The following is a 12,769-nucleotide window of genomic DNA, read 5'->3' as shown; positions in this document are numbered from 1 at the left end:
TAATAATAGAAGAAGTAAATCTATAATCAAAATCAAAACAGAGGATTCAGAAGTTGAAGACCCAGTGAAAATAGCCAACGTCTTCAATGATCATTACGTATCTGTGGCTGAAAAAATACGGAAAGGCAGGGGAAAGCAGAGGTTTGAATATTGTAGGAACACATCAACTAATTCATTAAATTCAATATACTTGACATCAGTATCCGCAGATGAGATTCTGCACGTTATAAGAACACTAAGTCAAAAACAAAAAGTCGGAAGGTCATGATTGATTCTCTAACTGGTTGGTAAAGAAATGTGACACTTTTATTTGTACACCTCTTGCCTTTATCATAAACAAATCTTTCGAGGTGGGTGGTGTATTCCCAAGAAACTTGAAGATTGTAAAAGTTATTCCACTGTTTATAAGTAAGGAGAGGGATAACATAGAGAACTATAGACCGGTGTCAATTATATCCACATTCTCAAAAATATTTGAAAAAGTATTAGAAAATAGAATAGTGTATTTCTTTAATAAGTACAAACTTCTTAGTGTTGACCAGCATGGGTTCATAAAAGGAAAATCCACAGAAACAGCAGTTGTTACCTTTGTGAATAGAATTATTGATAATTTGGATAAGAAAAAACATTCAGCAGCCACTTTTGTTGACCTCAGCAAGGCATTTGATACAGTTGAACTTACAATTCTACTAAATAAATTAGAAAATATTGGCGTTAGAGGGCTTGCACTGAAATTACTTGCGTCATAACTACTTAACAGAGTACAATATGTTGAAATAAAAAACAGCAATGGCAATTTTAAATCTAAGTTAAGAGAAGTCAAATTTGGAGTCCCCCAAGGATCGGTGCTAGGTCCGCTTCTTTTTAACATCTACATAAATGATATAAAGGGCAGTGGATTAGGAGCTGATATTACTTTATATGCGGATGACACTAGCATCCTAAATGCTGAGAATGACTGTGAGCGGCTGGAGTTGAAAGCTTATGTATCAGTCAATAACATTTGTCAGTGGTTCAACAGCATCAATCTGCATCTTAATGTTAGTAAAACTGTTAGAATGACCTTTTCAAATAGTGTATGTTGTATTGGTTTATTGCTGGATGATGAGTTCGTTTCAGAGGTTGAAGTGTGTAAATTTTTAGGTATTCATCTGGATTCTAGTCTTAACTGGCAATCTCATGTGGATCATACTTGTTCTAAACTAAGTTCAGTGATTTTTATTTTAAGAACACTATCCCGCTATTGTACTTTCAATATACTTAAATGCATATATTTTGCTTTATTTGAATGTCATCTGAGATATGGAGTAACAGTTTGGGGCAATTCTTCTGAAAGAAATGTAAGAAAAATATTTACTTTACAAAAAAAAGCCATTAGATGTATGTGTAAACTGACGAGATATCAGTCCTGCCGAGATTATTTTAAAATTGAAAGTATTCTCACATTTCCATCTTTGTTCATATATAAGACTATCCTTAGCACCGTTGATAATAATTTTCTACCCACTAATAGCAATATCCACAGTCATAGAACAAGAACAGCTAATAACTATCATTTACCTAATGTTAATATAGCAATAGCAAAGAAAAATCCATTTTATCAAGGAATAATTTTTTACAATAGGCTCCCAAATGAAATAAAATCTGTTAAAACAAATAAAAATGTATTTAAAGCCCAATTGAAAAAATATTTATTGAATGGTGGCTTCTATTCCATAAAGGAATACATGGATAATTAGTGGATACATTTCAATAATATTGTGTACTTCTCAATTAATAGCTGTGATAACTTATTGTACTTTTGTGTTTTGTACTTTGTGACATTGATCATTTTCATGTATTCTATTTGTTTTTATAATAATTGACGTTTGCCATATCTGTAATGTACAGTTTTTATGCAATAAAAATATTTATTTTTTTATTTATTTTTATTTTACTCCTGAAGAAATAAACGATATGTGTATACAATACTTGAAGCCCAACACACTTTATGGGATACTCTGCTCCAGGACAGGTGTATTGGAAAAAGAATATGAAATGATTTTCGAAAATTTTAAGATTTTATCATTGCTCATTTTAATTCTGTGAAACTTAGGAGATATAAGAAACTGAATTTGGATATAACTGATTCAGAGGAACAAAAATAAGTTGTAACCAATTATCATGTAGGAAAAACGTATCACCGTGGAATTAATGAAAGCTATAACCACATTTGAAGAGAATACTATTGGCCTACCATGCTTAAAGACATTACAGAATACATAAATAAATGTTCAGTATGTGCTAAAGTGAAATATGATAGAAGACCTGTTCAAGTTGAATACAAAATTACCCCAATTCCTGACAAACCTTTCGAAAAATTACAGATTGACACGTTTCAATACAGTAGAATAAAATTCCTCACGATAATAGATTGCTTTTCGAAAAAAACTCATGGCATATCCACTAACAAGTTTGAACCAACTTGAAATACAGTCTTGTTTGAATGATTACTTTTCTCTATTTCCATGCCCTAAGACAATCCAAATGAATAATGGTCGTGAATGCGACAATGCTGGACTTCGAGATTTTTTGCGTTTATATAAGATAGAACCTTATTATATAACACCGGGAAATCCAGATTCCCAGGGTTTATTAGAACGAGCACACTCGACACTCATTGAACTCCTTAATGCTATCCAAATGGAAAATAAAGACAACAAACCCAAAGATAATATGAAACTTACAATTATCGCATTCAATAACACAATAAATTCAACTCTGAAACTAACTCCTATGGAAATTACTTTTGGTGTATCGAAAAATCCATATGTTGATGAAATAACGGAAGCCCTTATTGCTGAAAGAACAAACGCCTATCTAGAAAAACTGAAAACTATTCACAAACTAGTAAAAGATAAAGTACCTAGGACAAGAAAAACAAAATAGAACTGATCGCTTAAATCAAACTAGAGAAAAAGATTTTGAAATGCCTAACGAACCCTTCATAAAGACAACGTTTAATAAAAAGGACAAACCCAAATTTTTCAAAGTGAACTACAATAAGGAAACTCAATTAGCTACTAATCCAAGAGCGATTCAGAAAAGACCCTTCAAACTTCACCCGAATCGAGTAAAGCGAGCTCGAAAGAAAAAGAAATCAACTAATTTATCGAGTCAGCGGTTAGACACCGAAGTGGTAACATTTAGAGAGTGTTTAATAGTATTTCAGCAATAATATACATAGTTATAGTAGTGTAGTTTAGTGTAGTTTAGTGTCGTTTACTATATTCAATAGAACAATAGGTTTGCTTACGCTGGAAAAATAGAGCCGGCTTTGAGTGGAAGTAGTACGCGTGTGCGCGCTCGCGTCCGTGCGTTCACGTCGCCTGCCGCGGTCGGTCACCTCGCGAAAAAACGAACTGGTGAGAAAGAACTGCTGAGCCGTCGTAATAATTATATTAATCAGAATAATGAATGGGAAGGAATGGAAACTAGTTAAACCTTCGACTTTCTTAGTTCCAGAAGTTGAAGATAATAGCTGCAATTCATCACCACCACCATCAATCACCATGAATGAAGGAGATACATCGCCAGAAAAATTCATTCAACCAGACCAGCTTAAAACTCCGGCAGAGCAAATACTGTATAATGCATGGAAGGAAGCTGACAATAGAATGCGAGTAGCAGAAAGTAAAAACAACATGTTTGAAAAAAAACTGGAAGAACTTCAAATCAAGCTGTGTCAGTTAGAGAGCGCTAATTTCAACTCGGCCCCTGCAGCTTCCAACAATTTGAAAGTTGTAGAGAGTAGTAAGTCGGATCAACACCAATTAACACCAATTAGGAAACATCAACCAAAAGGTGGAAAATCTGATGTTAAAAATGCATCACGTAGTACTGGTTACTGTACAGATGAGGAGGAACTTGCCAAGGAGACGGAGTGGGTGTGTACAGATGAGGAGGAACTTGCCAAGGAGACGGAGTGGGTGAGAGTCAAAAATGGGAGATCTAAGAAGAGGAAGCTGAATACTTCACTTTCGCCTCCATCAGAAGAAAAATCAACTACTCACAATAAGGGTGAGGCAGTACACAAAGTAAAAAAGAGTGCCCCATTGCCACCTGTAATAGTGGATGGCATCAAGTCATATAATATCTTTCATGAAAAGCTAGTGAAGCTACTGCCAAGCCGTAAATTCAGTGTAAAACTACTTGGAGTGGACAGCTTCAAAATCAACTTAGAGAATGAGGACGATTACCGATTGCTCACAAAGGAGTTGAACAAAGAAAAGTTGACTTGGCATTCTTATGAAAATAAGCAATCAAGGCCAATCAGAGTTATGGCTAAAAACCTACATCACTCATGTGAAGCAGAGAATATAGTGGAGGACCTCAAAGAGAAAGGATTCAAAATTTTGAACGCAAGTATAAAGCTTAAATGGAGAACTAAAGAGCCACTAGATATGTTCATGCTTGAGTTTGAAGCAGGAGAAGATGTAAATGAAATTTACAAAATCTCTAACATAATGGGATGTAAGGTAGAAATAGAGGCAATGAAGAAATCGAAGCTCATTGCTCAATGCAAAAGATGCCAAGCATATGGACACACCCGAAAATATTGTTTTAAAGAGTTTCGTTGTGTCAAATGTGCTGGTAAACACAGCTCCAAGGATTGCACAAAGGCAGCTGGAGAAAAGCCGAAATGTATTCATTGTGGTGAAAATCATCCAGCAAGCTATCGTGGGTGCAGTGTTGCTATCGAACTGCAAAAGATGAGAAGCAAAAATATGAAGTCTCATTCAGGACCAATCAAGCCAGTGGATTCGCGCAAGGATCATTTATCTCAACCCCCTGGTTCTTCCACCGAAATAGCAGCTACAAAATCGTCAGCATTAGATAAACCCTTATCATATGCTGATACTACAAAAAGGACTGGATAAGAAGATGAAGAAAAACAATCACGAGGATGGAGTGCTACAAACTTTACAGCTGATACTAACAAAGCTGGAAAAGCAAGAAGCCCTACTATCATCCTTTGTAAAAAGGTTACAGAAACTGGAAAGTAGCACCAGCTCGGCTGGGAGCAAAAGGAAGCAATGAACCGCACACTGAAAATCATGGCATGGAATGCCAATGGCATACTCCAGAAGAAGCAAGAACTAGAATTAGTACTCAATAACGAAAAAATAGACTTCTGCCTTATTTCAGAAACACATATGACTAACCAATCCTATCTCAAAATCAGAGGCTATAGAACATATCATACCACACATCCAAATAATTCAGCAAGGGGAGGTAGTGCAGTAATTGTGAGAGAAACTATACAGCACACTGAAGAAAAAGAATACCAAACAGATGAAATTCAAGCTTCTGTTATATCACTGGAACTCAGAGGATGCAAAGTATCATTAGCAGCAATATATAGCCCTCCAAGACATCTACTAAAACATCAAGACTACGTAGAATTCTTCAAACATCTTGGAAGAAGGTTCATCATAGGAGGAGACTTCAATGCTAAAAATACCCATTGGGGCTCCAGGATAACCACTATAAAGGGTCGAGAACTGTATAGTGCAATCCAGCAATTAAAATGTGAAGCAGTATCAAGTGGAAACCCAACATACTGGCCAACAGACACAGGAAAAATTCCAGACCTGATAGACTTTTCCATCATCAAGGATTTCTCCACAAACTACATCAAAATTGAAGACAGCTGTGACTTGACATCAGATCACTCACCAATTATACTCACATTGAGCGAGAGTGTAATAGAACGAGAACCAACTGCATTTCTCTGCAATAGATACACAAACTGGGAACAATTCAGACTCTTACTGGAAGAAAGCATAGATCTCAATGTACCACTTAGAAGTAGAGATCAGCTTGATGTGGAAATTGAGAAATTTGTAACCTCCATTCAGCAAGCAGCCTGGGCATGTACACCTGAAATAAAAAGGAGGACTCAAGGCAACAACTATCCTTCTGAAATGAAAAATCTTCTATTACAGAAGAGAAGAGCAAGAAGGAAATGGCAAAACTCTAGGGATCCAAGAGACAAGACTTTGCTGAACAACTTATCCCAGCAGCTCAGAAGAGAAATAAAAAATCTAAAAAATGAAACATTCTCCAAGTATCTCACTGAGCTGACTAATGAAAAAAGTACTGACTACTCCCTATGGAAAGCTACTAAGTGCATCAAAAGAACTTCAAGCCAAAATGCACCCATTAAAAATGTGGATGGTACGTGGGCTAGAGACAGCAAACAAAAATCAGCTAGGTTTGCAAATCATCGAAAACAGCTTCAAAACAGATGACAGCTATGATGATGATGGACATCTGCCACATACTGTTCAAGAATCACCGAGGATCACACGAGTCACTGTAATTGAAGTGGAAAATATGATCAAGTGTAGCATCAAAACCAGGTAGGCACCAGGGTTTGATCTCATAACTGGAGATGTATTGAAGCAGCTTCCCAGGAAGGCTATCTTGAAGCTTACATTCCTTATAAATACATCATTCAGGCTGAGATATGTCCCAGATTACTGGAAAGTTGCAGAAGTCATAATGATTGAAGTCAAAACGCCACATGATGTTTCATCTTACAGGCCAATTTCTCTCCTACCTGTTATTTCAAAATTATTTGAAAAACTGCTTTTAAAAATATTGAAGCCAATTATAGAGATTAAGAAGTTAATACCAAAACATCAATTCGGATTCAGAGAGAAACACACTACCATAGAGCAAGTCCACAGAATTACCAATCTGATTGAAATGGCTCTTGAAGAGAAGAAAATTTGTAGTGCAGTATTCCTGGATGTTGCCCAAGCATTTGATAAGGTGTGGCATAGAGGCCTATTAGCAAAATTGAGAACTATGCTCCCAATTAAATACACTGAAATATTGGAGTCATATCTAGTGGGAAGATATTTCAGAGTCAAGCAGGAAGCCGCCTATTCAGAGCTGAAAGAAATTAGAGCAGGAGTACCTCAAGGTAATGTTCTTGGGCCAGTTCTCTATCTACTGTTTACTAGCGATCTACCTGAGTTGGAAAATGATACAGTGGCTACATTTGCTGATGATACAGCTGTACTAACTCTGGGCGACAACAGTCAGGAATCTATGAGGAAACTTCAAGATGCTGCTGATGAAATCTCCAGTTGGGCTAAACTGTGGAAAATCAATGTAAATGAGACCAAGTCTGTCCAAGTCAACTTCACAAACAGAAAATGTGAGCAAATTCCCCTAGCCATCAATGGAAAACCTGTTCCATTTGCTAACGAGGCCAAATACCTAGGCATGACTCTGGATGCAAGGTTGCGTTGGAAAGCACATGTGAAGAAAAAGAGAGAAGAACTGGGAATAAGGTATAGAAAAATCTACTGGTTGATAGGTCGAAATTCTGCTCTTTCAACCTACAACAAGATCCTCATATACAAGCAAATCCTGAAACCCATATGGATGTATGGAATCCAACTCTGGGGCTGTGCCAGCAAGAGCAATGTTGATGTAATTCAACGATTCCAGAACAAAGTTTTGAGGAACATCGTCGATGCTCCTAGATTCAGCCGGAACGTCGACATCCACAGAGACTTGGAGGTGGAGTTCGTTGCAACAGAGATTGGGCGCTTCGCACGCAAGCATGCAGACAGGATCCAACGGCATGAAAATGAAGAAGTCGCTCAGCTACTTGACAATACACATATGCTGCGCAGATTGAAGCGGACCAAACCCTTCGAGTTGTGTGGTGCTGTGGATTGAAAGTTTCAAAAGCAGAGCAGTGTTGATAGTGTATGTGTATCTTTAATACATGATAACTTATTTTATTACTATTATTATATTATTTATATTTTGTCAATAATTTCAAGTTAGTTGCTAGAAGTAGTAGTCCTGGTGAGAACTACCTATCTTATTAATATTTAACCCATTATTATATTAGGAAAAAATTGCTCATTAGTCTTTTTAGACTAGATTGCAATAGAAATTGAAAAAAAAACTAATTCATCTGTTTGAGGTAACAATGTTTGTTCTTCTGATGCTGTGGCGTTGCTAACACCAGCAAACCAGACACATAGATATACATTCACTCATCTAAGTAAAACATCACCCATCACTCAGCTATCAAAATTCAGGACTCATTCGTAATAAATGAAACCTTCACAGACATGCATAATATTAATGTAAACATGTTGCGTATCGAATTAAATACAATCAAAAGAACAATATTCACTTTGCGTGAACACAATATCGATCAAGGCCGTCTAGACATCATAACAATGCATTTAAAATACACAGAAACGAAACTAGATCACATCAATATCAGCAAAAATAGAAATAAGCGTGGACTTTTCAATGGACTTGGCTCAGCTATTTCATGGGTAACCGGTAACATGGATGCGAACTACAAAGAAAAATACGTCAAAATATTATTTCAAGTTCAGTCAAATGAATACCGCTTACAGCATAATATTGAGAATCAATTTTCAGTAAACAAAAGGCTCATTGACGATTTTAATGCTGATGTGAAAAAGATTCATGCGAATAATTTGAAAATTATTAATTATTTCAAAACTCTCTCAAATGAACTACGACTGTACAGCTGAACCAGCAATTTTCCCTTTTATTTAGCTCATTAAGTTTGCTCTTCAATAAAATAAGCGATTTAGATACCAGTTTGGAGTTTTGTAGATTGAATATTCTACATTCTAGTATATTATCCCATAAAGAAATAAATAATATTATTTCTGAATCTAATGTACTCTAATGGATCTTCTGAAGAACCAGAAGTGTTATGGCAATTAGCAAAAGTACACTGCTCAATATATAAAGAATATATATCCTACTTCATTGAATTCCCTTTAAAATCACCTACTTATGAAACCTTCTTCTTATTATCCTATCCTGTTTATCGTAATACTGAATTTACCACCATTCATGAATATCCTTCCCTTATCCTGAGATATGACGAAATTTTAAATGTGAATATTTGTGTGACAACTACTACTGCAGAAATGTGACAGTGATAAAAAATAAGTGTATAAGTGAAGTTTTAGGAAATTAGAACACTATAAACAATTAGTAATTAATGATTCTGTTTCTTTTATAAAATTCATACCAATTATCAATCAATATCTACTGTACAAAATTGACAAAGCTATAATTTTATCACACAAAAAGAATTTATCCAAAATCAACTCAATTATTGTATCTTAATAAGTCAGAACAATTATTCGAACATCGTAAAATAGATGAATATTGGGAAAGTGATATATCAATCCCATCTGAAGTTTCATTTCGTAAATTGAAAACAAACTTTTCATTTGATATTATACATGAAGCAAATATTAAGATTGAACCACTACTAGCAATAGAGGAACTTAGCATTGCAAAAGACTATACTTATTATATTTGGATTTTTATTATATGTTTTATTGTTATTCTTAGTATATTTATTGTATTTAAATTATATAACTTTATTAAATATGTAACTTCTTTACGAAATAATTGTAGAAATGTTAATGTAGCAGCAAATTCGCAAGCCCCAACATTTGTTCTTGGGCCTTGCCTCCAAACCCAAAATTCTGATCGCTGAAGACAGCTTCAGTCTAGGGGTGGAGGAGTTAAATATCTATAGTAGTAGTATACAACCCCATTGTTATAGCATATAGCTGACTATGCATTGTCTTCTTTATGTCTCAATTAATTATTTTCAGTTAGTTATACTCAATCACTTGACGAGAGCACTCGGCTCCCGAAATTCTTCAATTCGGTATTTTCTGTAGTTGTAGTGTTAATAAGGTTTCAATTTTTAAAAACTCAGTCGTGTCGTCCAATCACTTAACTATTGACATTTATTTTCAATCTATGTTTCATCACAGGAATTTCTCCAAAGTAATTTAAAATCGCCAGAGTTAACCTACTTTTAAACAGGGTGATCCATGCTTAGCTAGTAGTTATAGACCAATTAGTATACTGAGTAATCATTCAAAAATTCTGAAAAATTGATAAAAATTCGCCTTATAGATTATCCAAATGTACACATTATTTCAAATAAATTACAATTCGGTTTTCAGGCCAAGAATAGTACAGAATAGTAAAGCATTTGGGTGTTATTATTGATAACAACAACATATGGAATCATCACACGAGTTTCATTGATAGGGAATTGAAATTTATAAACTTTAAATTCAATAAAATACTCAATAGAAAACAAATAAAAATCGGTTTATTTTGCTCTAGTTGAATCTATTTCAAGATATGGGATCACAGTATGGGGAGGGACATATGATTCTCACTTAGATGGGTTATTTATTACAAAAAAGCTGTAATCAAAACTATACTTCGGAAACCCAGAGACTATCGTACTCAGCAAGTATTCAACGATTTTGGTGTTATGACTCTGAGGCAATTTTATTTTAAAATATTGATAAAATACATCCATTACTACAGATAGTACTTTGAGGAAGCTGTGAGGACTTCTTATTCATTTAGACCTATAGCATTATAAGAAAATACAAAGTATTTAACAACAGTTTGAGTGTGATCCGGAGACAGCTTGTTATGCAGATTAATTAAAATTATACCTGATGACCTTCTAGCATATTATCAGGGAGGTGAAACTTTGAATGAATGGATTCTAGATAATATATTCCAAGAATTGAGCTTTCTGTAAGAAAATATTTTTTTCGTATTGAAATTTATTACATTACATCGGGAATAATATTAATATTGCATATAGTTACACACATAAGTATGATATAATATGATTATTTTATTTTTGCTTTATAAATTTCAATTTGCATATTTTACGGTGATATAGTGAATTTTTAAAAATTTTACCTATCCTGAACATCTTTCTATTTTTCTTTATGTTATACTGGCGTATTATATTCCTTATCAGTATCATGTCTCAATTTATTGCATATGATGTAATGGAAATTAATTCAGGAATCAAACTTTATATTCTATTTATTATTGAATTAAGTATTAGGATAGACTCCCACCAGCGAGCAAGTTATACTGTTGCTGGTGGTAATTTTCATTTCCAATATTGTAAATGGTTTATTATTTAATATCATGTTGTATATTTTATGGAAATGAAAAAATAAATTTGATTTGATTCAATGATGGTCAAATTTCATGAGGTAACATACGAGCAATTTAGTGAATCTATAATTTAGTAGTAGCAGTTAGTGAAATGTCTGTAAGTTAGTGATTTATAATTTAATATAACTATTGTCAATTCAAGAAATGTCAGTTTAGGGTTCCTACCTGAAAGTAATTTTTCATACTGAACTTTCCCAATATTATTGGTACGTTGAAATTTGGTACGTTGCATATCATGATTTAGAATTCCACAGTTATGTTCAAATTCACATCACATTCAGAAGAATACCAAAAGTTACTATTAATGGACAATGAACTGGTGAATGATTAATAGACCAACCTATTAAATTCAACCATTTCTTAAAATTAATTACAAGATAGAGATGATTTACACGGATTTGGAATAGTTTCTTACCTCAATGTATCGCAGTTCGTGGAACATTTGAAAGTCAATTTTCTTCAGCTTATTCCGCGCCAAATCAATGGTACCAATACGAGCCATGGTGCCAAATGTACCTCTACCAACGTTTGATATGAGATTATCACTTAGATAGAGCCGCCTAATAAATCTCATTCCTCGGAAACTATTGGAATCCAATTTGGTTAGCTTATTATAAGCGAGATTCAGTGATTTCAGTACACTATTACGAGCGAAGACACCCCTGAAACAATCAATTACTACAAGATCAACATCAAATTTTATACAAGTCAGCAATATTGCTGCAATTAATACACGGTAATATATTAATATCTTATAATTATACCTAATAATTTTTAATGTATGATTTTTTCGATTTCTATAGCGCTACTTTATAGCGTTTTATATAATTACTAGTAACCAGTTACTACTAATGACCATAACTATAATCTAGTAAGGGTAAGAAAGTACCCTTTATTATTTTTTCGAAGACATGGCCGGATTCGGCTATGATTATGTCATTAGCAAGAAGTGTCAAAATCAATTTTAAAATGTTATTTCTAATTCTCTGGAACACTGTTATTAATTAAATAACATTAGAATTAATTATCCATTTAAAGCATATAAATAAATTTTACTTCACACAATTAAGCCACATTAAGATAACACAAGCAAGCTACTACGATTGACTAGCATATAGTGAAAGGCAAATAAATTATTCATTTATGAATACAATAGTCTTAAAAAATATGTCAAACAATCCAATACACTGTTTTGAATAGAAACCAAATAAGACAAACTAAATAATAATAACAATAGTTTAATATGAAGAGGAGAACTGTATACATTTTTGAGAGCATGTTAATAGAAATAATAACAGTAGATTCAAATTATAGTACTGATTCACAGAATGTTTAATGTTATTATTCAACAAATTTTGTTGAATAGATTATAAGATTGTCTATTTCATATTGAAGTATTTTCAATTTGAAAATAATCTTTGTGTGTTTCGAATTGTAAATTGAGTGTGTAATAGGAGAATGTTAAGTGACACATAACCTAGCTACATTTGGAATGTTGTTCAAATTAGAATTAGAACCGTTTTGGGCTTATAAGCCTGTGGTACTTTTCTGTAAGTTGTGTAATTCTGAATGATTAAATAAATAAATAAATAAATAACTGTAAAAGATGTAGTCGTTATTTTCTATTTGATGCGATTTAGATTTTGTCAAATTTGATGCATCAATGCCCGGTTTCTAGTACTCT

At 33.8% G+C, this 12,769-nt stretch overlaps 1 protein-coding gene across 3 annotated transcripts in view; it reads right to left on the bottom strand.

Annotated features, from left to right (window-relative positions):
• The window catches only part of LOC111047796 (toll-like receptor 3), a 150,955-nt gene that overhangs the window by 111,849 nt on the left and 26,337 nt on the right, over positions 1-12,769 (bottom strand). For all 3 annotated transcript variants that reach the window (XM_039442987.1, XM_039442988.1, XM_022333638.2), the window contains exon 5: positions 11,501-11,747. In XM_039442987.1, coding sequence (XP_039298921.1) covers positions 11,501-11,747 — 247 coding nt within the window. The remainder of the gene's footprint in view (positions 1-11,500; positions 11,748-12,769) is intronic.

This window comes from Nilaparvata lugens, chromosome X (genome assembly GCF_014356525.2).
Source record: "Nilaparvata lugens isolate BPH chromosome X, ASM1435652v1, whole genome shotgun sequence".
NCBI classification, from domain to species: Eukaryota; Metazoa; Arthropoda; class Insecta; order Hemiptera; family Delphacidae; genus Nilaparvata; species Nilaparvata lugens.
This window is presented reverse-complemented; position numbering and strand designations above follow the sequence as displayed.